The sequence below is a fragment of the Phalacrocorax carbo genome, chromosome 2, assembly GCF_963921805.1.
Source record: "Phalacrocorax carbo chromosome 2, bPhaCar2.1, whole genome shotgun sequence".
Taxonomy (NCBI): domain Eukaryota; kingdom Metazoa; phylum Chordata; class Aves; order Suliformes; family Phalacrocoracidae; genus Phalacrocorax; species Phalacrocorax carbo.
Window position 1 is genome coordinate 94,962,220 of NC_087514.1, and position 26,837 is coordinate 94,989,056.

A 26,837-nucleotide genomic window follows, 5' to 3' on the forward strand; every position below is an offset into this window, starting at 1 on the left:
TGGGTGGGGGCAGAGCTGTCCTTTTCTTGGGCTCGCAGCAGGTGGCTGTTATATCGCCAACATGGCTATGCCACCCAATGGTTTTAACGAAATTGGTAACACAAATACCTTCACAAAACTCTTGTTTTTATTTGTACTATTGTTCGCTGCATTCCACATCACTGCGTAGGACCGGAGAGGTGTGGGACGGTTATACAGAAGTCAGAGAAGGTCGTCTTGCCCCTTAGCATGTTTACCATCACTGCTGAGCATTGATGTCACGATATCCAGAAAGCACACAAACCACGTGCAGTCGTAAGAAAATGAAGACTAAATACTTCACCTGTCACGAACAGGGTGACCAGAGGAGACGGGCAGCAATGCAGATGGTAGAAAATGCAGAGTGAAATGGATAGCTGTATCACATAAGCAACGTAGTAACGTTCTGGGAGAGTCATTTTATTCGTAACAGTGGTTTTTATTAGACAAAAATTATCTCTACTTTCTCTTTCACTGGAATAACAAAAAAAAAAAAAAGAAACCATTTGCTCAAAATTTCACATTCAGTCTTAGACCACAGTGGGTTTTGACCTCTCGGATGTGTTACAAAAGTTCAAATGATGGAAAGTTTGGAAACTGAGTTATTTTCATTTCTCTTGCCCCGTGATAGCCCAGAATTAAAATTCATTCCTAAACTGGTAAAGACTTTTTAGTCTTTTTTACTTTTTACTCTTCTATAAACCACAGTAGTTAATTTTTTTTTATGTAACTCGGTTTGCATTTTTTAATTTACAGCATTAACATAATATACTATGTGCTGATTCACCCTTCATTGCATTTCTCTGTAACAACAGGGATGCTTAAAACATATAAATGCCATTTAAAAAAACTACATATTTTCTCCAAGCATTAAAATCCCGATTTTTTTCCAGCACCAGCTTTACAGTACCTACATAATCGCACGTCCTTGCTTCCAAAGCAAGCTTCAGATGCTGAATTGAACACCGCTCATTTTTGTCTTCTGTCTGTCCGCTGGCTAAACTTCCCGCGTGGAAGGGTGCTTACGGCACCTCTGAAGTTAGAAAATACAGCCAGCGTGGATGGGAATCTTCATGCGGAGGTGGTCCAAAATGCCTCCATGACTATTCCAGAGATATTAGCCACAGGTCAATGAGACATGCGTTGCCAGCCTCCAAAGATGATTATCCATACAGAAATTTGCACCAGTTTCAGTGACTGCAATTTATGTTAAAAAATGTAAATGTAAAAATGTAAAGATATAAAAAACCCAAGGCCTTAGGTTGTCAACTCGTAGGCCTGACCTCCACGCAGTTTCTATGTCTGTGCCATGCAGGCTAAAATGACCGCAGTCTTCCGATATGAACAACATCTGAGCTTGAGACGGACAACTGTTCGGGTTTCTGTTTAATCGCATGCCCGACCGCAAGAGACGCCGAAGTAAAGGTGTAAGCTGGCCATAAAGCCGTTGAATTTACCAACCGTTCTGCCACTGCAGGTCAGCAGGTAGAGTGGGGATGGACACAAAAAGGTTAAAGACACTTTACGACGAGTTTGTTTCTAATGACTTCCCTTGATTGTTTTTTGGTAAAGTAAGAACCTTGTAGCAGAACAATCAGAACGCACTTTCTAATGTTTGCTGCTATACTGTGGGGTAAACTATTCTCTAGCTCTTCTGTCAGTCAGCAACTCCACTTTAACAGAGCTTAATGGTATTGAAATTTATACACAAAGCTCACGTGTAATCGCGCACAAAATTCGGCTGGCAAAAATTCAGCCTGCAGAAACCACCGCAACAAGCGCACGTAAGCTGAAGGTGCGGTTCCGTGTTCGGAATACACGCGTGCGCCTTTCGGTTTTGCAGTTTTGGCATTTCCAGGTTCCGTATCACCAGAGCTGCAGGTGTTTTACTCGGAGCTGGGAAGGGAGGAGGGTTATTTCCAACATGAAGCACAGCTCATGTCTCTGAGACAGGTGTTGCGTACTCCTGACTTGCATGCCTTTATCCAATACTTGAAAAGACCGGTGCGAAGGCAGTTAACGACGATACCTTACAGGCAAAAGACTGTTCACGAAAAGGGTCTGTTGAGGGCTTACTGCCACGTACCCGGAATTTAGCCTTCCCTTCCATGCGAATCCCATTTCAGTCAGGAGTTAGGATACCAGGTAAGCTGGTACAAGCCTTTTGCCTACAGGCCAGGACTTGATTTCTTTAAAAAACAGCCTGCGGCTTCAGGCTTCCATCTCACCAGAAACAGCTTTAAAAAGGCCCAGTTTTAGTAGCTTTAGAAATAGTGTAAATAACCATTTCCTTAAAGTGTAAACTGGTTCCTCCTATACTCACTACAGCACGCCTCGCAAGCAGTCTTGCTTGCAAGAGTGCTGGTTTCTTTCTTTCTTTTTTTTTTTTCCATCGAGCTTTCAGGATGCAGTATTTCCAGATATTTTAGGTACTGTTATGATTTTGTCACACAACTCTAAACCGGTGTTGGCTTTAAAGTGAAACCCCCACCACTCTGAACACCTCTCCATCACTTGTTGAGTCTTCTGCATCTTTGACCTTCCCCTGCAGTGCAAGCGGTGGAAAGGACCATAGGCGCAGTGCTGTGCACGGTGCCCGCGCGGTCTGTAGCTACCTCTATTTGCAAAGGGCCGGGTCGTGCCTTTGATTAGACGTGGTATTTGGACCTTCTGTTCCTGTGCTGATGTTCTGGGTCACGTTAAATTTCATGTCCTTTAGGTTTCGTCAGCCGGATGGATGTGACCGACCCCAGGAGGGACCCAAAGTGCACAAGGACGAAAGTTTTCTGAGGAAGCAAACAAGCAAACAAAACCAGGAGCTGACTTCTGCACACGGAGCAGCGGATTCCTGCCCGCGGCCGCTGTACCTGGTGAGGCACCGGGCTGGGAAGAGGAGGAGGAGGAGGGGGAGGATGCACAGACATTTCCACGGCCAGCGGAGAGCCCAGATGAATTCCTAAAGCCGGCGGCGCGGCTCCGCCGGCGGCTCCGGATGCGCTCTGGCCGCGGAGCGCTCACCGCGGCCGGGGACAGCCGCGGCTGCCGGGGGCGGCGGGGGACGGACGGACGGACACACGGACACACACACACACACACGCGCGCGCGCGCGCACGCACACAGACACAGACACAGGGACGGACGCCCGGTTGGGAGCGCGGCCGGCGGCCGGCCAGGCCCGCCCGGGGGAGCCCCGCGGGAGCGGCGGGAGGGCGCCGCGTGGCACCTGGCCGCGTCCCGTCTGTCCGTGTCCGCGTGTCCCCCCGCCCGCCCGCCCGGGGAATCCCGCCGGTGGGCGGCGGGGTGCGCGTCCGTCCGTCCGTGTGTGTCCGTCGCGGGGGGAGCCGCGCTCCCTCCCCTCTCCTTCGAGGCGCCCCTCCCCGCGAGGAGGGCGAGATAGAGATGCTGTTTGCAACAGGCGGCGGCGGCGGCGGCGCGTCCCCGGGAGAGGAGCCGCGGCGACACGTGATGTGTCTCCTTATCAGGGTGCGCGGGGCAGCGCGGGGGCGGGCAGGGGGCGGGGGCGCCCGCGGAGCGCGGCGCGGCGCGGCGGGGTCCCTAACCGTGCCCATCTCTCCCCTCCCGGGAGGCGCGGAGGACGGGAAGTTAGCGCGGAGTTGATGAACTTTGCACATCCACAGAAACGCCATTTTGATTCCTTTTTCCGGAACAAGTTTGCGGCTCCCTCCCGTGCGCGCTTCTCCTCGCCCCCCCCCCCCCCCACCTCCCCTCCACCCACCCACCCCCACACACCCACCCACCCGCGGCGCGCCCCCGCGCCCCCCCCGGCGGCCCATCCTCCTCCCGGCATGTCGCGGCGCAAGCAGCCCAGCCCCAGCAAAGTCCGGCGTAAGTACCGCGGGGCTGCCCGGCCGCCGCGCTCCCTCACAAAGGGCAGCAGCCTGCCTCAACTCCGGAGGGATCTCTCTGGTTTTTTGGGGGTTTTGTTTGGTTTTTTTTTTTTTTTTCCTTCTGCTTTTCCTTTTCTTAAAGGCTGGGTGGGTGGGGAGAAAGAGGAGGAAAAATAAACTTCTGGGAGGGGGCAGGCGCGGGGGTGAGGACGGTGCAGCGTGTCGGCCGGTCGTGCGAATTCTTTCAAAAATGAAATGCTTCTGGGGGGGGGGGAAGTTTCCTTTAAAAAAAAAAAAAAGGAGTAAAAAAAGTTTGGCTGGCAGCGGTGGAGATGATGATGAGTTCGTGCAGCCTCCCTCTTCCCTTCCCCCGCTCCTCCCTCTCCTCTCCTCCCTCCGCGGCTCCTGGCTTTTTTTTTTTTTTTTTTTCCCCTTCCCTGTTGCAGACTTTCTACCAACCAGCGGCACCAGCCGCGGCGTTTTGCCTTCAGGACCTGATGCTCATCCATATTAAACCGTCTGAGCTCAGGAATCCGGCCAGATCATCCCCCCCCTCCTGCTGCAAAGTTTATTTTTAACCAGCCACCGCCACAATTTGGATGGGGCTGCGAGGAAGCAACATCTTCTAGCCCGGCTCGCCCCCGTCTCACGAGCCCGCAGCCTTTTAACTTTTCCTTCGGGTTTATTTTCCTGCCGGCGCTGGCGGCGGGTCCCGCGGCGGCCCCTGCCCCCTTTTCCCGGCCGGGAGGGCCGCGGCTGGACCCGGGAAGTTGGGATGAAGGCGCCTCTTCTTCGCAGGTAGAGCCGGCTTGCGCCGCGCATCTCTTCTCTGACTTTCCGCCCCCCCCCCTCCCCCCCGGCGGGGCCGGCCGGCCGTGCCTCCCCCTCCCCGGCACCCCGCTACTCCTCCCCTCCCCTCTTCTTTATTTTATTTTATTTTTTTCCTTTTCCTCCTCTTTCTCCACACCCCCCCCCCCCCCTCCGGTAGGGACGTGCGTGTCCTTTCTCCTCCCGGCCTGCGCGGTGGCGGGGGGGTGTGGGGGAGGTGAGCCAGGCCCGGGGAGGGGGGCGATGCCCCCCTCGGGTCCCCCCGATCCCGGTGGCTTCGTGCGGTGCCAGGGACACATCCCTACGCGGCGGGGCCAGCGGCGGGCAGGGACGCCCGGGCGGCGTCACCACTACAGGAAGGAGCCGGGCAGCATCCGAGGCGGGGGGGGGAGGATTGTCCCGCCCGGGGCCACCTTCACCCCCTTCACCCCCCCGTCTTGGCTGGGGTTGTGTGTGTGAAGTGGAGACACCCCCCCCCCTTCACCCGCAGCGGTGGTGTTTGGGGTGAAAACAAAGTTTGGGGCGGCGGTGCTGCCGCCCCCCCGCCCCGCCGCCAGCCCCGCCGTGCGCCCGGTGCGGGCGGCTGCCGCCCGCCACACGTCTCTCAGGCGACTGCGCTCCCCATCGCCGTTGCTACGGGCCGGGACCCCCCCGGCGGCGCGGCGGGGGCCGCCCCGGGGATGCCAGGCGGACCCTCCCGCCCGGGTAGAAATGCAGGGCGTGGGGGGGCCTCTTCTCCACCCGCCAGCCCCCCACCCGCGGGTGCGGGGGGCGCCGCTGTTGTTGGGCAGAGCAGGGCCGGGCCGGGCCGGGCCGCGGGGAGCGAGCGCGGCCCGCCGAGATGCTGCAACTTTTTTTTTTCTTTTTTTTTCTTTTTTTTTTTTTTTTTCAACAGAGGAGGGAGGGCGGTGGATTGAACTTTGTCATGTCGCAGATAAGTTTCCTCTGGCTTCTTCTCCCCCGCCTCCCCTCCGCACGCACACTTGCTCCCACCCCCCCTCCCCGTTTTTTTCTTTTTTTTTTTTTTTATTTTCCCCGTTTCACCTCTTTGCCTTGCTCGGCATCCTCCTCGCTGAGTTACGCAGGAGGTGGAGAGCGCTTCTCCTGGCTCAGCACATTTCCCTGCGAGCCCCGCTCCGCTCGGCCGCGCACCCCACGGAGGCCCGGCTGCCCCCCCGCCCTCCCACGGCCACGCCGGGGGTGTCCGGCCCGGAGCTGATGCTCTGGTACTGCCTGCTGAGGAGCCAGCATCCTGCCCAGGAGCTGTTGAACTCATTTCTGGAGGGAAGGTTGGCGGGGGGACACGACATACGACACCCAACCATCCGGTTTTAATCCCGACTCCCTCTTTCCCCTGTTTTCTGTCATAGGTAAAACCAAGTGTGGTCACGTATTTGAGAAAGTAGTTAAACACCTAGTTCGGTGTGATTTGGTGTAGGGGAGACAGCAAATGCTGTTGGTGTTTCTTACCATTCCAACACCAGACTCCAGCCCTGTGCCTTGGAAAAAACTTCGCTTATTAACAACAGGAGCAGTTGCTAAATAACGCCGTCTTGTCACCCCTGCGGCGCACAGTAGACAGCTGTTACGATGGCTGAAGTTTTTTCGTTGAGGTCTGTCGTTTTGACACAAGCACCGAGTTTTGTTACCGCAGTTCCTGTTTTCCACAGGGTCAGCGTGCGTGAAAGGGATGCAGTGACTCAGGGTCAGGCCAGCCATATTTGTTTTAGGTTTTAATTTTCTCTTTGAAGACTTAAGGGTATATAGCCTTTTCTTGGTGTGCCTGCATAATGCCGATTAGCCTTAACGGGAGTTGGGTACATCCAGGGAAGAATAGGCCCTTTTGTTTGTTAGAAACCCAGAAACAGCATGAATCCATCATCCAATCAATCAGAGTACCAGGGCTCTCCCTCACCTGCCGGCAGGGACACGTCCAGCCTCCTCCCGTGCCACGGGGCAGGGCAGCTGTGCTCGGCCCAGTCCGGCCTCTTTTGCTCCCTCACCTTCCTCCTCCCGGCAGCCGTATTTGGAACCAAATTCGTACCATGTAGTTGGAAAAACACCATCCTTTCAGTACAGTCGAGTAAACTTTTCTTCTGCTCTGGTTTCGCAGGCAGCTTCTAGTTGTCAAACTGTTGTTTGTCCATCATTAGTGACTCTTTATGTAGCCGCTCTTACACATTTCTTTTAATAACTAATGACCCTAAAGAATAAATACATGTATTTTTGGCTTGGAATTAAGACAGAATACAACAGGGTGTTTGCTGGCTGGGTTTTTGTTTGCTTGCTTGTTTGTTTGTTTTACCCAGACCTGGGTGTTTGAAACTTTATTTGCTTGCAGATTTCAGTGTAGTGAAACATCTTGTTCTGAGTCAGCTCACCCAGGTTGTGCACCCATTCTTAAGTCTTTTAAACATTCACTGACCCTCTGACTGAATGGCTCTTACTTTTGATTCTGAGGGTCAGGAGATTCTTAAAAGTTTCAAAATGGGGAAAAGACGAATGTCTTCATTATCTGCTAGTAATATCTATAATCTCCTTTGGTACCATAATAAGTGCAGTGTTTCCCAAGGCATACAAGCACTGACTTCTGTAGTGCTTTCCTCTATCCTTAAGGATTTTATCACTTTGCCTACGTCGAAGTCATACAGTCATACTGCAATCATAACAGTAGCTTGGCTTGAGGCTGTGAAAGTTTCTTCTTAAGCAGAAATAGTTTGGATTGCTCTCAGTTGGATTTCTCATTTAAATAAAAACTGTTCATGTACTTACATTGTATAGATTAAAAACATATAGATAAATCCCTTTGGTCATATTCATTATCCCTTGTAAAAGTAGGTGGTGCTTAGAAGGTCATAGGATAAGTGTTGCTAAGCAGCTAAACAGAAGGATGCTAAAATTAACCTGAGTGTGTTAGTAAGGGATTCACTTTTTAAGTTGCAATAATTTTTTAATTGACTTAAACCACATTTTTTTGATAGTAAAACATCTGAAAAAAAGCCCCCTTATGTGCATGAAGCTTAAAGCTTTCCAGGGGACTGTCAGGTGTTAAAAGTTATCTACATACAGGAGTCATTCCACCCTCCTCCAGTATGCCTAAATTTTACCAGCATTGGGCCCTCGATTTGTGCCCTTTGCAAATGTCCTTCCAGAGTTATCTGTTGCTCCAAGAGCATCTGATGTATGTTGGATAGCAGCCTGTAGGGACAGTCTTGGGAAGAAAGAAACTGCAGAAGTTCTCCAGGACCAGGCAGAGAACAAGTAAATCCTGTTAGTCTGAAATCTATGCATGTGCAGAAAAAGCCCCTTTTAACTTTTTGATGAATGATGCCTAAGTCTGGAAATCTGTGTTTTTGGTGTACACTCTTAAAACATGTGAAATCATGTCGTCTTCTTTCAGCACAATAAAGGTTGTTTTAAAATGAGTGTATTATTGGACCATGTTACTGGACCAGTTTGAGACGTCTGCCTTGATGGTGTGGTAGCTTCTTTCTTGTCAGATAATTGTCTGTAGAGGTTGCTTTCGGTTCTCCTGAAGGTAGTGAGAGTGCCTTTTGCTCCATGTCTTTGTCTTTTACCTCCCTTCTGAATTCAAGCAAGATGGTCAGTCATGGGATTACAGCTTTAAAATACGCTTTTTCAAGAGTATTCTGCAGCTTGGAGAGGGGCCAGGAACTGCTTCTTGTTCTTTAGAGTGCAGCTTCGTCATGGATGGAGCACTCAGGTACCCTGCAGCTTTGCTGGGAGGTGTCTTGAGGAGCAGATGTAAACTTTGAGGGTGAGAAGGAGTTGCCTTCTGAGACCATGCAGCAGCTTGTTTCTTATTCTGGGGTGGGAGATCTGACTTGCCAAGTTGTTGTTCAGCAGTTAAAGCAGATTTTCTCTCGGGAGGCATATGAAGACTCCTTTTTCTGTGTGTTGGGTGGCTTCTTTGTTTTGTTTATTTTTTTTTGCAACTATCCTACATAAACCAGCACCTATGGGAGCTGCAGCTCTCTGTGCTTTGCTTCCCTTCCCCATTCTCCCCCCCGCCCCCCCCCCCAGCCTCCTTTATTTAGAAGCATCTTTATAGGCAGCGATTTCAAAGGCAGGACTTGGGTATCTTTGGAAATGCCACTCTCTGATGATACACTGAAAAACTTAGCTCTTTGTGTGGAGCCAGGAAGAGCTTGAAACTTGCAGAGCTTTGCCAGCCCAGGTTCGGTTATCAGCGTTTGATTACAAGTGAAAATAGGTGAGGTGGGAAGTGCTGGCTCTCTTCTGGGGTACTTCTGAACAGGAATTTCAGGAGCATTGACTCTTTGTTCTTCTTCGGTGCAAGAAATCTGATGATGGCTTATCTTTCATGTCTGCCAGTCATGATGTTTTTCCCACCTGAAGGTGTTCCCTCCACCCCACCCTACTGCTCTGTTTTGCATATCAACTTTTGAGGGCCAGCGATTTAGAAGAGCACGGGCTTCCAAGGCAGCAGTACCAGAGCATCTCACCTCCCTTCCCTCAGCGTTTTACTCTGAGCAGGGTGACAAAACTTATTTAGAGCTTGTGCTAATGCTTGATTATGAAATGTTGAAAGTACAAATAATTGCCATTGCTGCGGACTCCCATTGCACTGCTTGTTCGTGTTGTGCTGGGAAAGGGTCAGAACAAGGAAAAGGGCCTGGACAAAAGGGAGAAGAGTCAGTGGCATGTTTGGCTTGTGGCTGTGCTGGCATTAAACCTGTTAGAGCAGCCTCCTGCAGTGCGAAAGGAATTGTCCTGATGTAACTGAGCAGTGCCTGGACCTGTGCTTCCTTTAGAAACAACACAGGCCTTCTGGTGTATCCTGCTTTTTTAAAAAAATTTTTTTTTATTATTATTATAGTGGCATTTCAGCTTTCAGGTTGGCCAGCCTGGCAATCAATAATGGTGGTTGCCTTTGAATAGGTGCTTTACACAAAAGTAGTTGGTGGGTGGAGACTGTTTATTCAGAGTGATTCAACTAAGTAAGGCTAAGAGAATCTGAATACCTCTTTAAAGATGTGGAGAAAGGCAGCTGTTTTAACAACAGGATTCACCTGCAGAGTCCCAGCCATCAGCTGAGGTGCTACAGCAAGGGAAAAGAAAAGCTGTCAAAATCCCCCACAGGCGTTGTTAGGCTCCTGAACTAAAATAGGTATTCCAAGGACCATTAGAGAGGGAGGCTGGACTACCTCCCCTGTCTCCTTTGCCGATTTTCCCATAGCAGCATGTGGAATGCAACTTCCAAATTCCAGTTTTCCTGCACCTAACCTTCCAGAGCAAAAACGTTTTGTGTTTAATCTTATTTAATTGTTTACTTATTTAATCTCGGGATTTTGAGAGATCCATTTCCTTTTGAAGAAGACACCCCCTCATCCTGGTGTCTGAAGTTTATTTGAAGATCCATTTGCACGAGGGACGTTATTTGTGTAGAGCTCTTAAAGAGTGTGATTGCACACAGTGGCCAGGTGACTTGCCAGTGTAATTTCTGTCAGCTTTGAAAAATTGAATTTTGACTTTTAAGTCACTCTGGGTAAAAAAGTATGTTAAGCATCTTGGACATTTTCTATGTTGAGGTGACTGAGTGACTTGCTAATTTGGTTCTAAGAGAAAAGTACATTTTGTGGTTAATAGTGGAATCGCCAGCTTCTGGTACATGTAAGGCTTCTCCACTTGTCATCCTCTGGTACATATTTTAACAGGTGTTAGCATGTGCTTTCTTGAAACAGCAGAAACGTACTCATAGGTGTTTTGGGAATGGGTGGCCTGCATCATCTGTCCTGTGAAAATGGATGATGATCAGCCTTGACAAGCCTTTTTGTTAGTTAATTTAGGTACGCGCTTCATCTCTGAGGATGAGAGAAGCAGACTGTTCACGTTGAAGTGTAGCTGGCCTTTGCTTTTATTGTGTGTGATTAGCTAGCTTTAACTCGAGCCCTTGTTAGTCCCATTTCGTACGGCAGGTGATGTCCGTGTTCAGGTGTATCAGTACCTGGGAGTGCTTTGCTCAGGGCGCTTGCATCAAAGCAATAAATTCCATTCGTGTGTTCGGGCTGAACTCCTTCACGCTGCTAATGTTATGGCTTGGACAAGGGAGAACTGCTTTGGAGTCTGCACCAATAAGCAGCAGTACTTCCTTGTATTTCCTTTAGGGAGCAACATCACTTTTTTAATTTGGACCACTCACAGCTTTGGGTAGGGGAAAGAGCCTAGTTTAAGCTCCTCTTTTTGTTACATAAAATGCATTGTCTTCATTAAATTAAATTAATTATGTCTCATTGCTCTTAGTGTTTTGAGAACATGAGAAGCATCCAGGACATGTATACCTGTGTGCTGTTCTTCATTCGTGTGTGCATTTTTTAGTGGTGTTGATGCAGTTCCCCCTGTATTGGGGACAACAGGTGGCTGGGGTGTCTTGTGCATGTGCTTGCCTGCTTCATCCCCTCCTTCTCCCCAAAAGCCTTAAGGTGTCCTGAATTGGTGTTCACTTGGGTAATTTGCAGCACGACTCACATATTTTGCTGTCCGTACATCCTGATATTTTTGGGTGGAAGGAAAGAAAGCTGCAGGAGGAGACTTGCTTTTTAAGTGAGACACTGAAGGCCCAGGAAGCGGAAGCGTGTGCCGTAGAAGCTGGTTGTGGAAGAGATGTAGCTGGGTTACTAAGGGCTTCCATTCGTGAACTTTGACAGTTATTTTCCAGGGGAAGAAGCGTGATTGCAATGACAAGTGCTTCTCCACAGAGGTGTAACTTATGCCTTGGATTTGGCTGATTTGGTGGGTGTATTTCCTTTGGTCTGTTTTTCTAACAGCTGCAGGTATCATTTGTTCTTCTTCCTTATCAGATGGTCCAGCCAGGTGTTGCTTAGTACATCTTATTGCATTTCGAGGTAAGGTTCAAAACTGTGGTCCTTGGCAGCTTCTGGAAGAAGTCTTGGAGCAACTTCCAGCCTTTACAGCAGATAGCTGGATTTTATGCTTGGTAAGATCTCCTGGCAGTCTTTGAACTGTCAGGAGCCTGACTGTCCATGTTGCAAAAGGGTAGAGCAAACTGTATCATGGTGCCCCTATTTCCCTGGCGTGAACTCAGTTTATTTTTGGAAAGTTATTGTGCTTTTCTTTAAATAGTGAACAACTTATTTCCATATCAGTGCGACCTACACTCTGTGGGAGAAATCTTTTCCATCCTCCTTTTTGGGAAATGGCAGCATCTTTTCGCTGAGCGTGAAGTGGCCACCACGTTTGACTGAACCAGAAGGTGAATTTCTAGGGGTGTGTGAAATGATCTCAGAGTGGATGCCGGTTACCTTGGGAGGAAGCCATGCAGATTAGGAACTCTGTAGGAAGGAACTGGTGGATTCTGTAAACTCTGCAGCCCCGCTGACTGCAGTTCAAGCAGTTCCCAATCTACTTGCAAAGCTTTTGGAACTTGTAAGCTCTTTAAATCTAGTGGCTGAGGATTTTCCATGGTTCCCTTTTCCCTTTGAGACAGAAAAAAGATAGAAATAAATGGTAAGGTTACTCGTTTTAAATGCTTGAAAGTCAGCAAACGAAAGTTAAGGTGTTCACAGAACAGTTAGGTGGGCCAAGCTGAGCACAGATCGTGCCCCTTTATGGTTGCTGTTATGTGCTTAATAAATCAATAGATGTGTAAATAGTATGTAGAAGTGGAAAACGTGGCTTCATGCGAATCAACAGCAAAATTCTTTCAGGCTTCACTGGACTAAGATTTTATGTGGGGTATATAGAGCTGAAAGCTCTTGAGCAGTCATAGTGTGAAAGACGCCAGGAAACTTTTAAAAACTGAAACACTAATAGTGTCTTTGTATTTTTCTAGTGCTTGGAATTCCTACAGGTGTAGTTACAAAGGCAATGCATCTGTTTTAGGAGCTTGTTCAATAAAGAGCAAGCTGAATTTGTGATATAATAGCCTATTTTGACTAAATTCTCTTCCATGCTGGTTTTGGGCATCACTGAAACAGTGTGGCCATTGCTGCATCTCTTTTCTAAATCCTAGAGGCTGTACTTTAACGTAATCGAGTATATTCGCCTGGTGAGTGGGAGGAGGACGTGGCCTTCCCAGGCCTGTCCTTCCCTGCAGGACAAGGGGAAGGTAGAGAATTCTCCCCAAGGATGGATCTGGGGCAGAGATGGCCCCTGCATGTTTGGGGCCAGAGTTTTTGTTTACACCATTGCGTAACTCTTAATCTCCATAGGAAAAGATGTGGGTTAGTAGATTTGCAACGCCAGAGGCTTGCATGTGGCTGTGGTCTGCCTGATAGCCGATGTGTGTTACTACTGCATAGTAGATGCATCGATGCCTGCCTGGGGTCGTCCTGGAGTATTGGGTGACCCTGTGCAGAAGGATCTGCTGTTGCCTGACTTTCAACCTCGTGCACTGACAGCCTCTCCTGTGCCTGCACTGCCTGAATTGTCTGGACTGCAGTAAATGTTTCCGTTTGTGTGCTCACTGTCTTTTCAAAATGATTGCTAAAAAGCATTTGGGCCAAAAATAATTTGTGCTGGACAAGAAGGTGCCAGCAGCGTGTGCAAATTGCAGACTGTAGTCACTGTCCCAGCTAGTAATTCAAAGGGAGCTGCACAACCCAGTAGCACAGATGTGGATTAGGAAAGTCCAGACTGCTGATTTAAAAATTTCCACTATTTCTGGTAATGGATGTTTATATAAGCTGCCTAGTCCAAAGACCCAAGAAATGAGCTGGTGGTGGTCTTTGTTTAATTCCCAGTATACAGATGCCAAGTGTTATGCTTTGATTTCCTACATGGTAAACTCTTCGGGGCACAGATCAGCGTTCAATTACGGAGTTTAGAAAAGCCACCTAACACGTTGTGGAACTGACCTGCTCGGCACTACCTCAGTATAAATGTTTAATTATAACTATCTTCTTACCCCATAATGGAGCCTTTCCAGCTATCAGGGTTGAGGCATGCTGGGAACCTGCACTGCTGCTGCTGAGGTGTCTGCTTATAAACAGAGAGCTTTGGTTGCAAGGCAGAATTTGGGCAGCTCTCTTAAATGCCTAGTTTGCACATGAGGGACAAAGATTCTTTTTTTTCCTAGGCAGTATAGGTGTAAGTATATACACATGTTCAGGGGTCTGTGTCTGGTGGTTTGGTTTAGAAGCAGATACACTCCTAGCTATAATACATGTTCTAAAGCATCAGACCACATCCTTCTGTCTCCCTTTTGCTTTAGGTCTGTATGTAAGAGTGACATATGCCAAGGTTCTGAAATTGAGAAATTAGAAGAAACTGGGAATAGAAAGATGTCACCCCCCCAATATGTCACCTTCCGAAGACTGAAATGAAGTGCAATTGCTGGCTCTTGCCATTCACAAAGTAATCTAATTCTCTTGCCTTGAGTGGCTTGTGTTGTAGCTTTAAACCAAATTCTTAAATCATCCCAACAGTGATGTATGTATCATTCGTTATATTTGTACAACATGAAAGCATATGGAGTAATGGAAACATCTAGAAATTAGACCTCCAGAAAAGACTCCCATTTTAATCAGGTTACTTGCTTGGATTAAACCAACCCAAATTTAAAACATGTGGGCTCATGTACTAAACTAGTTGCATTTTCAGCACTCCAGGGGTCCGTCTGGGAGTTTATCGGTGCGTTGTTGTAGTCTGTTCCAGCCAGCTTTGTAGGAGCAGTTTGGTGTTACTAAGGTTGGAATAAGCTGATGTCAGATTTTTGTCCACAGCAAGTAGAGGTCAAACACTTGTACAGCCGGTGATACTATGACTTGTTAAGAATGTACGCAGCAGGTCGCTTTTCAAAACATCTTTTGAAAAGCAGCCTGTGAGAGCGGTGCCATGTAGAAGAGACATGCATCTTCCTCTGGCATCAGCAAATGGATGCATCCTATCACATTGGACTGCTGAGCGTGTTTAGTCATGTTACTGTAATAAGCTCTGGGAACAGGAATGGGTTCTGCCCTGTTGTGCTTCAGGAAGATTTGAATGAATTTGACTGGTTTGTTCCAGGGAAACTCGTGTTTGTATCTGCTGCTATTGTGCTCGGTACGGAGAAGTTTGTTTCTTGGCTGAAGGGGGGGTTCTTCGCAGTTTGGGATTGTTAACATTGCTGTACTTAAATTCTTATTTCTTAGAAGAGGTAAAATTAAATAAAGCATCATTTCCAGAATCATCAGTGTTTCTGGTGCTGATGGGGTACAGATCTGCTTGGCTTTGAGAGTCCTCTTTGCCCAGGTATACCGCGTATTAGGGACCCTTCCCTCGCTTCCAGCCATAGCCTTCAGGCATCCCTATTTCTCCTGCCCCGGTGAATCATCTACAACATACGCAGATGTAAATTTTCAGTGTGCTGTGGTGGGGGTTACCGTCTTTATCCTTTTCTTTTTGTCTTAACACAGCTTAGCCTGATGGCTCTCAAGGTATTTTTAAAATTTGCTGGGGTGTGTGTGTATGTTGGAGGCCAGTCTAGATCACGCCAAGCGCTGATCCTGCAGACACTTTAAACACAGATATAATTCTACTTAAGTAGGTTGTTCCATTTAAGTCAAAATACTGGCATGGGCGAAGTTAGGGGAAGTGTTTCAGGACTGGGGCCTGCGTTTAACTTTCAGAAAAAGTATTCCTGACACAAGCCAGAATCTTTAACCCGTGTGAGCTGCAGCTCCAAATTCATCTCACTGACTTCAGTTTCTGACCTGCTTGAAAAGGTATGGCTCAGCCCGAGGAAGCGTTGCAGGTCTTGCAGCCCGAGAAGAGTTGGCTTTGAAGAGAGGTGGCAAGAAACGTGGCTGTGAACCCAAACTCCTTCAATATACGGTGTCTGCAAGAGTTAAACAAAAGCACTCCAGCAGCTCATGTGCTCTCTGTGTGTGCATACTTTCCTAATCTTGACATGGGGTCTGAGCTGCAGGCTCTGAGGGCTTATGTGAAGTTGGCTTGGCTGTCACCTTTTCACTCCCCGGATCTGGCTGCGGCTCAGCACAGGGACGCTCCCCACCACTGGGATTACCGGCTGCAGATAGCCAGCTGCCTAAAACCTGCCCCCATGGGGCTGGCTGGGCCGAAAGGTGCCCTGGCATGCCTCACCTGCCCTCGCGCTGCTTCCTGCCCTTGCGGGGAGCAGTAAAGGGAAGAAAAAGTGCTGCGGTGGCCCCTTTCCTGTGCCTGGAAGATGTCTTGCACCCGCGTTGTGCTCTCGGGTTGGTCTGGGTCAGCTTTCTTGCTGCTCTGCTATCATCATTTGGCTGGAGAACAGCTGCCTCCAAGGATGGGTCTGCTTTAAAACAGGGGAACAGCTGTACGGAGTGGGGCCTGCGGGCCCCTCTCTGATGCTGGCGGGCTGTCCCTGCGCCTGGGGAGAGGGAGGACAGAGCGCGCGTTTTTCTCCTCTGGGTGACAAAGTCATAAGGGCAACTTGGACCTTGGCAGTCTGGGAAGAAAAACTACAGTTCCTTCAACCCACAGCACGCTGTCAAAAATCGCTGAGCATTTCTGACCAGAGGCTGGAAATGAAAGCTGCCCTTTTTTTTCCTTTTTTTTTTTTTTTTTTGCTTAGGTTTTCTTGGAGAGGCTGCCAGTGGCCACCTCGCCCCACCCTGCAGACGTGTGGGCGGGAGGGGGGGTAGCCGGCAGGAGGGAACATCACCGAAAAGGCAGAGCCACTTGGCTCTTGGCCACGCACAGGAGCAGGAACAGCTGCCTAGATGGCCCCCGGAGCCTCACTGATGTCAGCAGAACCAGTGCTCTTTAAAACGCGGCACCGTGTGTGGGGCACGAGGGGGAGCAGGGCTGGGAGCAGGTTCAGCGGGGTAAGCCATACGTGGAACAACATCCACAATTTCACCCCACCACCTTTCAAAGCAGACCTCTGCTTTCTATAGGAGTGGGAAGGTTTTGGACAAGTGAGTGAGAGTTATGAGAAATCCATAAAAGAAAAACAAGTTACTGAAAGCAAGGAGCAGAAAGAATATGCGTTGTAAAATTTTTGTGTGTCTGCAGTGTGTCTGTTTGCTTGTTTTTTTTTTTCCTTTTAAGAGAAGTGTGGCTAGGAACAGTTCGGCACTGTTGGATAAATCTGTCAGTGCCGTTCCCTTCTCTCTCCCCTGTGTTGTCTCTGAGAACCTGTCACACTGTGACAGATCATACTGTCAAACATCATACTGTGTTTGAAAAGTATCTGGCTTGCCTTGGGATGCTGTATGAAATATGGCAGGATGTGGCATCCTGCAGGGAGCATGTCATGTGTGCTCCCTTGGCCTCCTGCGCTTGCTTGAGCAGAGGAGGGGAATGCACATCAGAAGAACACAGTTGTTCACAGCTCCTTTCCACTCCCCTGTGTTGTTCCAGGGAGTTGGTGCTTCACGTTACCCGTGAGGTTTAACAAAGCTGTCTTTCCTTGTATGTTGATGCCAAGGGTCCCTGACGGTGAGAGCCTCTGTGTGGTTAAGGGCGGTGGGGCTCTCTGTCTGACCTCCGTGGCATGGGATGCACAGTGTGAAATTACCCCTGTGATAGGTACTGAACTGAATGAATGTGAGCTCTCGGGCCTGAAATGACTTCTTCCAATTTAATAGCTAATACAGTAGTTTCCAAAAGTTCCAAGAGAATCTGACCTGTAGCTGGAAGTGCTGAGGGAAGAGGATACCAGCTTTTCCAGAACTGTGCAGCTCAATCACAGAACGAGGTTGGACTGGACGTGAAACTGGATTCCAGGGTGACGTGGTGATTGCAGCCTCTGCCGGCTTTGCTTCTTCCCACAGCTGGGGAGTTGATTTTCCCAGTAGGCCTGTGCCAGCAGAGTCCTGCTGTTAGTCTTGTGGTGTTACCCCAACACAGAAGTTGTGCCTGAATTCCTTGCAAGTGGTATGCAGTGCACAAATCTAGGCAACAGGGGTAAGCCAGCCTATCCGGGCTTGTTGCAAAGCTGAATTTGCAAAATGCTGTCTCCATCAAGGCCAATATAATAATAAGTTGCAGAGATTCTGTCCTGAAAAACAAACAGCGTAACACAGGCATTTGGGGAGAAGGGTGTAGTGCTCTTTTATAAGGCTCTTGCTTTTTATTAACTCAGGTTAACTTCATGAGTCGGATTAACGTTTCCTATATCATTCCAGAATTCTTGCAGCAATGAGCAAAAATGGCACAGGGTCACAGCAGTTGCATGGGACCGAATCAGCATCTGTTCATGTTCTTTTCAACTGGGACAGTGGCATGAAGAATTTATTTACTGAAGGTCACAGAGGGAGACAGTAACAGAGGCAGTAAAAAAACCCAAATACTCTAAATCCTGTCCTGTGTCTTCACCATTAGGTCATGTTTCCTGTCTAGGCAGATGAACCCACATAAAAACCTTGGTTCACAAACAGATGACATTCAAGTACTACCAGCACTGTAAAATACAGCTAGGGCTAATATATTTGCTCTGACTTTCATCTTGAGTGCCTGGTGGAACACCTGTAAGTATTTACATTTTAACATGAGCTTTTGTGCTTGTGAAAGCAGACAGTTTGACAGCAATGACCTCTCGCACAAAAGCCTGAATAAGTGATGAACTTCCAACAAATCCATGACCTGAACTCTGCTGGATGCATATTGAAGGCGACAAGTTAATATGGCCTGTGGCAGTACCAACAAGAGGGCTGGCTCAGTGCTGGACTCTTCTGCTGGAGGTGGTCGGCAAATGAGCCTCTAACGACCATCCCTGCCCAGAGGCCTGGATGTGTGTCTGTACTCGCTGCCTAGGTGCGGGCCTCAGGCGAATGTTTGCTGCAGAAGGGACTTCAGTTTTTCCAGAGGTTTGTCGTCCTGCTGCTCTGCCCTGACCCTGATGAAGGGCTTGGCAGAGAAGGCAGAAGACTGGATGTGTCTCTTCCCTCCCGAGTGGTGCACTTCAGAATTTGCTGTGCTTGACCTGAGTGGTAGTTAAAACTTCAGTTATGGGCAGCTCTGGAGTTGGATGTGTCTGCTGCAAGTGTGGTAACCACTGGCCGTCAGACAGGGAAGACAGCTGTGGTACGGTAACCTCTGAAATCACCCTGACCTGAATCACGCTGAAGCTGCGGCTCTGGTGACATTTCCCCAGGACTGCCCTGTCCTGGAATGAACAGTTCCTGGTACCTCCTCCTGCAAATGAAACTTGGGTTCAGAGCAGAAAATGCTTCTTCAGGCTGACAGAAATGCCTCTGGATCTGTAGCAGAAGGCTTTTTAGTCGCGTGGAGTAAGTCATGCTGCATTTTTCATCTCCAAAACTGTAAACTAGAGGGAGTCCTACTTGTGTCTAATACCAAATCAGACCAAAAGCCCATCTAGCCCAGGATCCTGATCGACGTGCATTTATCAAAACAGAGTATGGCAAAAGCGCACTTATTAATGAAGCTTTCCCAGTATAGTCGTTCAGCACCATGCAGCTTCTGGAATCTCTTGAGCCAAATGTGTTTTATGTATGTTCAGTATTTAGGTTCAAGAGTCCTTTTTCCTGAGCTTGTCCAGTGGCTTTTTGAACCCGTACAGACACTTGGCATGTTGTGGTGGTGAGTTTTGCAGTTTAACTACATGCTTCGTTGGAGGGGAGGTGAAAAAAAAAACTCCTAAACTTGCTATTTGATGCTTCTGCTAGATACCATTTAGGGCTTGTACTATGGGGAATAGCTAGTAATCATTCACTACCGATTTTCTCCACATCTTTCAGGATTTTGCGGACCTCAGTTGTATCAACCCTGTGGCCTTCCTCCCAGGTTGGAGTCCCGATCTGAGTATCAGTTATTATGCAGAAGCTGTTCCATGCTTTTGATTATTTTGTTCACTGAACACTTGTTAAAGCTACAGTTTGCCTTGTTAACATCTATCACAGGCACATGCCGAAAGTACTTTATTTGCCTACATATTTATTGCTGTAAGACATATATTTGGACAGGCTTAAAGATTTCCAGGTGCTGCCAGGATTCTCCAGCAGCTTTTTTTGGGAAAGTTTCTCAGTGTTGGCAGGTTACAGGCAGAAGATGCTGATTGGTGAGGGTGTTTGCAGGTCTGGCTCAGTTAACTTCTTGCTTGAAAACTGCTTGTTTAAATGGTGCTTTGCTTGCTGCTTTCCTTCCCAAATATGCTACTGGTTTCTAAGAGCAGTGTCCCTGTATCCCTCCACTTAATATTCCCCCCTCACCCCAGATGGTAGCCTGAATCACGCCCTGCATATCTAAAACCTTAGTGAATGCAGCATATCCAGAGACAAGGGGCATTTGTCTTTGCCAGCTCTGGGGGCATTTCTTTGAGCTCCACCCAAACTGGGTGATACGACCCGCAAAAAAGTTTGCCTGCTTTCTGATGCTAGCGTGCTTATTTGGGATGATAACTAGGATTTCCCCATCTGTTTAGTCTCAGCAGGTTTCAGAAGACTTGTTTTGAGCTCTCTGAAGTAAAATGTTTATTGATGTAGTTCTATTCTGTTCCCATCCCTTTTTTTCTGGTACTCTGCCAACCCACTTGTCCACCTGTAGGGGCACTCCATTTTACTGGACTTGGAGATTTTAATTTTTGCAACCATACCACTAGTATTCACTTACGTTAGATCGCTCCTGAGGTGCTTTACAAATTGGTGCCTACAATGCTACTGAAATGCAGCCACTTCTGAAGTGGAGAGTGAGAAAGGAGAGGTTTAGATCAGGTCATGCTAACCCATTTCTTTCCTTGTGTAAAGTGCTACACATTCTTCAATACTGACATAGCCTAAAAAGGAACCTTGGCTTTTAAAGCCATACCTTAACCTGCCTACCAAATGATGCATGCTACTTGATTTGCATTCAGCTGATGAAAAACTTCATTCCAGCTTGCCAGAACTGGGAACTTAGTTGCAAGAAATATGAAGGGTGACACTAGTGATTTCAAGCCTTTTGGTAAAGAAAGCCTTTCACAATGAGAACTCAGCTTTATCTAGGTTACTTATTCCCTTTATTAAGCCTCTCAGGATTGATGAAATACACCGGTTTTAGGAGAAACGAGCCCTGTTCATTGTGTACTGCTGATCTCTAATGGTAATCTTGTGATGTCACTGTGTATAAAACCATTCTGATAAGCTGTTCAGTACTTAGTGCTGGGATCTCTGGGCTCTGTGAATTAGATAGTGTTTGGAAGTTGCAAGCGAATCTGTTTGGAGAAAGGAGGCAGGTGCTGTCCTTTTAAATGATCAAGTTGTGGTTGTAGTTCTGATTATTGAATTCAGAGCTTGTCTTGTATTGCTCTACTGCTGCTCTATGCATTTAGTACCCTATATTTAAATTCAGTATCCTAAAGGCCTCGTGAGCACCAAGGAACGGAGCCCTAGTGTAGCATATGCTTTGCAGGTGTGTTTCTGCTCTTGGGTGTTAGATCAGGAAAACCTAAAAGCTAAAATAAAGTCATTGCGTATGTGTAAGCAGGAGGGCATGTTTATGTTGCTTTAATTAGAAGTATTTTCTTAACTGTCTTTTTTTGTTAGGGAACATCTCCTAAATATTAAAGAGCTTAAATATTGTAACGGCATGCCCTAAAGTGCTAGGCCAAAATGCTGATGAGGACTTTTTGTATTTGTCCTTCTATCTTCTGAAAGTTTAGTTTCAGTGGGATTGGTTCTCTAATCTGACTTGCTGTGCAGCTGATTTAGTTGTGCTGGCACAAGGAGGCAGTGGAGAAGACATAGCAGAGGAGGACAGGACTTCTGATTGCAATGCAGATAGAACAGATTTTAAAAGCTTGTGCAACAAAATCGGTGCTCAAACCATCAAAGCCGCCACATCTTTGTAGTGAACCAGCAGCCAGGAGGAAAAGTGGAAGGACTAAGTGGAATGCTTCTTTGCCAGTTTATCTTTGCAGGGACCTCAGATCAACCTTGGATGAAAACAGGAGGCATTGCTTGCTAGGATGGATCCTGGAATCCATGCAGTAGTATTGCTGGGTTGATTAAGTCCTGCACACAGAGCCTACCTAATCCAAGCTCTGCCCAATAGCAGGGGGTCATTAGCAATGTCTGTTTTATCTGTCCTTGTGTATAGGAACTGCATTTGCTGGGTTGTTGGACTTAGGATCTTTGCTAGTTTGGAGTTCCAATGTTGAAAAACCAGCATAACTTTTTTTTTTTTTTTTAAGATGCTTCATTTTTAACTTGTATATTCTTATCTGCATTCTGGCTTCCAGCTTTGCTGAAGGTAAGGGTAAGCATCCACTCCATGGCTACTCTCAGTTCATGGGTATCTCTGTACTGTGATGCTGGTAACTGTAAGAGTGGCAGGTTTATGCTGATAGAGTCACTTTCCCCTGCCCCCCGCATTTTGCTTTTCCCACTTGCCCCTGTCTTTCAAGGTAGGTTGTGGTGTTTGCTTTCAAAGGTTGTATTTAACACCACTTGTATTTAACGCTTTTTCCCCCCACCACTTCAAGGCAAGTGTTCTTCCAGGTATGTGAGTACAAACAATGCAAAGGGGAAAATCTCAATGGAGATCTGTGCCGATGTTTGTTATCTCTTTGAAGCTGCCTTTTTCTTAGTCTTTTGATATTTAGGTATTTCCTCCCAACTTTCCCCTTTCTGGTGTGTCTGTGCTTGGGTAACTAAAAAAATTTATGATGATGTCGAATTAGTGACTTCAGAATGGTTTCCTCGGCAACCTAAATGTATGTTTGACATCATAGGATGAAGAAGCAGTTTATAATCCACAGCAAAATGAGTTTAAGGAGGGGTTTATCCCCTCACCTCTAGCAGTTCATTCCTGTTGTACTGTAACTTGCCCCCTCTTCAGAGATGCTGATGCAGAGAGGCTTGTGGGGTTTCTCTGTAAGCTTTATCTCTAAAACAATCTGGGTAGCCAGTCCGCTTTCATTTTTTTTCTGTCTTTCAACAGTTGCAGCCCACAAATTTTTGTTTTTGTCTCTGAAGGGGAAGCAAACCATACGTAGGCTTTCCCTGGCATGGGAATGAGCAGCTGGAGGAAGGGGAAGAGCTTCTGGAGAGGTGTTGACCCAGTGCAAGCGGCGCAAAACTGCACGCTGTTTGCCTCGAGAGGCTTGAGAGTTTCAGCTGTGAAGATAGTCTCATCTTCTCACTTTGCTACACATTCACTGTCTGCTCTCTTGGTGCAAATCTCTTTATTGCATTAGCTGTGCAAAAATTCTATTGCTTTGGTAAATTGTGTCTCCTTTAGCTGCTCTTTCTGCTCCGAATTAATTTCCATCTTAAGAGAGTATCCTTCTTAATTATGCTTGATATTGCATAAGGAGATCGTGTTTTATCATGTAAGATTGTGGTCCAGGATTTGTTCTGGCTGAACTGGTACAAATCTGGCGCAACTTTGCCAGTGTTGGTGCAGTGTCTTTTGTGGAAGAAGTCAGTTTGCGTAGCCAGGAGCAGAGTATCAATCACTGCACCAGAGATACCAGCTTAAAGAAAATAGTAGTGAAGACTGATGTAGGTTTTATTGGAATGCCCAGACTTCTGTTATAAGATATGGAACTCAACGTATGCTAAAGGCCAAGTAAGTACAATAACTGCAACAGCACATTTCCAAGAAAATTGTCTTGTTGCAAAGGAACGTGGACTGCAAAGGGGCTTTATGGCATATGCACACTTGATACAGGCACTATCAGTGGTTATTATCGGTTACAATAGCCCATTTGTTTTTAGATTTCTGAAGTTATTTTTTATAACTGTTTGGGGGAGTAGCATGTAAAACAGGGCAGCATGTAGAAATCTAAAACTCCAGCCAAAAGACACCTCCTTTTTGTGTCTACGTGTTGCAGCTGTCTATCTCTTGGCAGCAGGCAGCCTGTGTAGAATGTGAGGTTTTAGCACTGAAGCGTGGAAGAGTGAATTAAGGAGTTCTGAACTTAAAACATTCTTCTTTTCTAGGGAATTTCAGTCCTCACCATCGCTTAGTTATTTGGAGACTATTTGTAGGGCTGTTTTTTTTCTTTCAGTAAGTCCTTGTATTCACAATATGATAAACTGCGACGGGTCACTAACTCTTCAATTTTCTCAGTAACTCTACAGTTTAGTAATCAGATGAATTGGAGTCAGTTGCACAGATACCCAGCTGGGAGGAAATACAAAAAAAGAGCATGCGTGTATTTTTTTATGGGGAGGAGAGGAGGAAAGGGGAGATTTCAGTTTTTCACAGTGAAATAGACTTTTGTATAAGCCAAATAAATAACATTTTTTTTTAGGGATGTCAGCACAGGACGTGTTGTTTCTGTGTAAACTATGGATAGCATCATAGCACCTAGGGCATAGTTAAACCCTTTAATCTCCCCTTGTTACATCTGGAAAGGCAGAGGATTTTGCGAAATGAGCCAGTCAGTGTAGCAGCTTCCCTCTGACAACAGGACACTACGAGTATTTGCATTTTGGAGTAAGTAGATGCACGCTTTTGTACCATGCAAACAAACTGACAAGGGAGAGGTGTAATAACACATTGTGAGGCTTTCCATTAAAACCAACTTTTTAAAAAAATACGTCGTGCATTCAGTTACACGCTGTTTTCAGAACAGAGGGTGGAAACTGCATCCTCGGCGTTCTGAGGGACAGTGTTGGGGTGATGACCTCCATCTCCCTCGCAGACTAAATTCTTGCCTTTTGCCCAGGCTTTTCATTATTCCAGCCTGGTCTGGGTTACAGTTTTCCCCTCAGCTGAGGCATTCGTACTGCTGTAGTTGTTGCATCTGCAATAGGCAGCCGGAGAAAGCCGGTACGGGCAGTTTTGTGTGCGGGTAGTACTGCTGCCTTGCTGGCAAGGGCTGGGCTTCTCTGGCTTAAAAAGGGATGGTTAAAGTTGTTCAGCTTTTGTGTGTGTGGATGAAGCCTGACTTTTCGCTCCATGAAAAACGCTAAACCTTTCCAAAACGTGTAAGTTTTAGCGGGCAGAGGCAGTGTGGTGCTTCAGCAGGTTTCGGCTTTTTTTTTTTTTTTTTTTTTTTTTGTTTCATAACTTTTGCACAGGTTTTAAGCCCTTGCTTTTCAGGAGACTGGTATTAAAAGGACTGGAAATCATCCGGGGAAGAGGAAAAGGACAAGCTAACCTTGGCACCTGGGGCCTGGCTATTATGTTGCACTTCCTCTGCGGGGCGGCGCGGGGCGCGGGGCCGGCCGGAGTGATGTTCTCACAGCAAATGGAGGAAGTTGCTCTAGCAGAAGCAGCGCTTCTGGATCTCCGCTCGCCTGGGGGATGGGGCAGGGTGGTGAAAGAGGGTTACACAAAGCACCCGGGTGGCGGGGGGAAGGAAAAAGTAAAACAGAACACCCCTGATCTCTCAGCTACGTGCAAAGCTCGACTCACTTTTTGGAAAACTGAATACTTTGGGGAGGCCGGGAGGGGTTGGGGAGCAGAGATTGCTTCCCTTGCGGCTGCTGGCGGCGGGGAAGGTACCACGGGAAGGAGCCGGGGAAGGATGGAGCGGGGCGGCCGCTCCTCTCCCTGGTTGCTGACTAAACAGTTATGTCAGCTGGCAGTCCGCTCGGCCTGGGGATTTGCGATATAGCTCCTGGAGGGTGGGGGTGGCTGCGCGGGGGAAGGGAGGGGAAGGGCTGGCCCTGCCGCAACAACTGCTGCTCCTGCCTCTCCATCGCGCTCCTCGGGGCAGGGAGGCCCGGCAGCAGCTGCGCTGGGCTGCGGTGTCACCCTCGGGAAGTTTTCACGGTGATGCCCGAGCGAAGGGGACACGCGTGAATCTGCCACCCTTGTTTGTGTAAATGTCATCGCGGTGCCTTGAGTAGCAACCCCAGCTGGAAGGCTGTCCTGTGCGGGAGAGTGTTCCTGTCCGACTGGTACCCATGCCTGCCTTGTTCGCTGAGTCTGGGCCCTTCGGAGCACACGCCTCCGCCAAAACAGTCAGAACCTGTTGCTGGGGCGCGAGGAGCGCACTGGCGTCTGAACCTGGTGCTGTTTGCAGGTGCTTGAGGAGAAGGCAGCCCTGTGGGGCAGAGCTGCGTCCTTGTCCCTCTGCCGGGCTCTGGCTGGAGCTCACGGTGACGGTGCGAAGTGCAGAGGCAGCAGCAGCAGCAGCAAGGCTTGACTGACGCGCTGCCTGCTGGTCTGCCACAGGTAGAGACTTCCCCATCTAAGCACAGCCTGGTGCTGTTAGAAAGTAGACAGTGAATTCTGGCCGCTGTTCAAGTTGAATGTTTCCTTTCTTGGCCTTGAAGGCAGATGGAGCCCAGGGTAGCCCTTACACAGAGCAGGAGGTATTTATAATCATTCTTTCAGGTTGGTAATGTTAAAATTCTATTTTTCTGTTCTTTTGGTTTTGTTTTCCATAAATCGTGTGCTGTAAAGTTGGAACAGCCTTAGAACAGCTGCAGCTTTTCACCCATGTTCTTCCCTCCCTTCCACCCCCCATTAGGAGTAAGTGAAGGATGGGTTGCATGTGAATCACCTCTATACCTATTTCACTTCTCCTGTCCCAGCAGTGAAAGACAGAGAAGGACCCTGTCCTGACAGGCAAAAAGGGTGTGTGTCTCAATTGTTTGAGGTCAACTGAGTTAGCTGAACACAATTAAAAAAAAAAAAAAAAGCTCTCTTGATGCTGCTTAAGGTACAGCCTGCCGTGTCCGAAGCGATGTTTGTGGCTGTGCAAGACCAGTTAATGCATTAACCTGCATCTTAATGAACATTAAGATAGATTTTTACTAATGTTAATCTGACTCAGCTGAGCTACCATGGTTGTAGTCGTGAGTGAACCTGTCTGGCCCACATGGACAAGCTTGCTGGAGGCTTTAGTTAGCAGGACAGCACCAGTCAGTGTTTCTAATGGTCTAATTAAGATTATTTGCCTTTTTTTTTTTTTTTTTTTTTTGCTAAAGGCAAGTGCACCTTGAAAGATGAGTGAAGGCTGTAGAAAAATGTTTATATTGTGATGTGGAAATCTACAGATCTCGCCCAGGAGTTGCTTTATTGTAGCTTTGTGCAGCTCTCATCACCTCAGAGCAGTTCTCAGCTGGGTGTGTTGTGCCTGGCACTCCTTCACAGCACACCTGGATGCTGTGTTATTCACAAGTCAAACGGTAGCATGATTTCATAGGGCCTCACAATTCTTTGCCTTACAGATCTGCTGGGCAGCCGGACCTCTGTCAGTTTGTTCTCATTGATGTACGTGTCTGGTAACCGGTGTGGGAAGGTCATAAAGCACTG

At 47.7% G+C, this 26,837-nt stretch overlaps 1 protein-coding gene across 9 annotated transcripts in view; it reads left to right on the plus strand.

The window, feature by feature from the left end:
• The first annotated feature begins 2,804 nt into the window (after positions 1 to 2,804).
• Positions 2,805 to 26,837, plus strand: part of RREB1 (ras responsive element binding protein 1) — a 126,034-nt gene continuing 102,001 nt past the window's right edge. For 3 of the 9 annotated variants that reach the window (XM_064443554.1, XM_064443552.1, XM_064443553.1), the window contains exon 1: positions 3,541 to 3,864. Coding sequence is in view for 3 of the 9 variants with exons in the window: in XM_064443552.1 (XP_064299622.1) it covers positions 3,636 to 3,864 (229 nt within the window). In the remaining 6 variants the exon portion in view is untranslated. Of the gene's footprint in view, positions 2,889 to 3,166; positions 3,502 to 3,536; positions 3,865 to 4,302; positions 4,665 to 26,837 lie in introns of those variants that run through there. The other 6 variants (XM_064443555.1, XM_064443559.1, XM_064443562.1 and 3 more) reach the window with 5 other exon arrangements.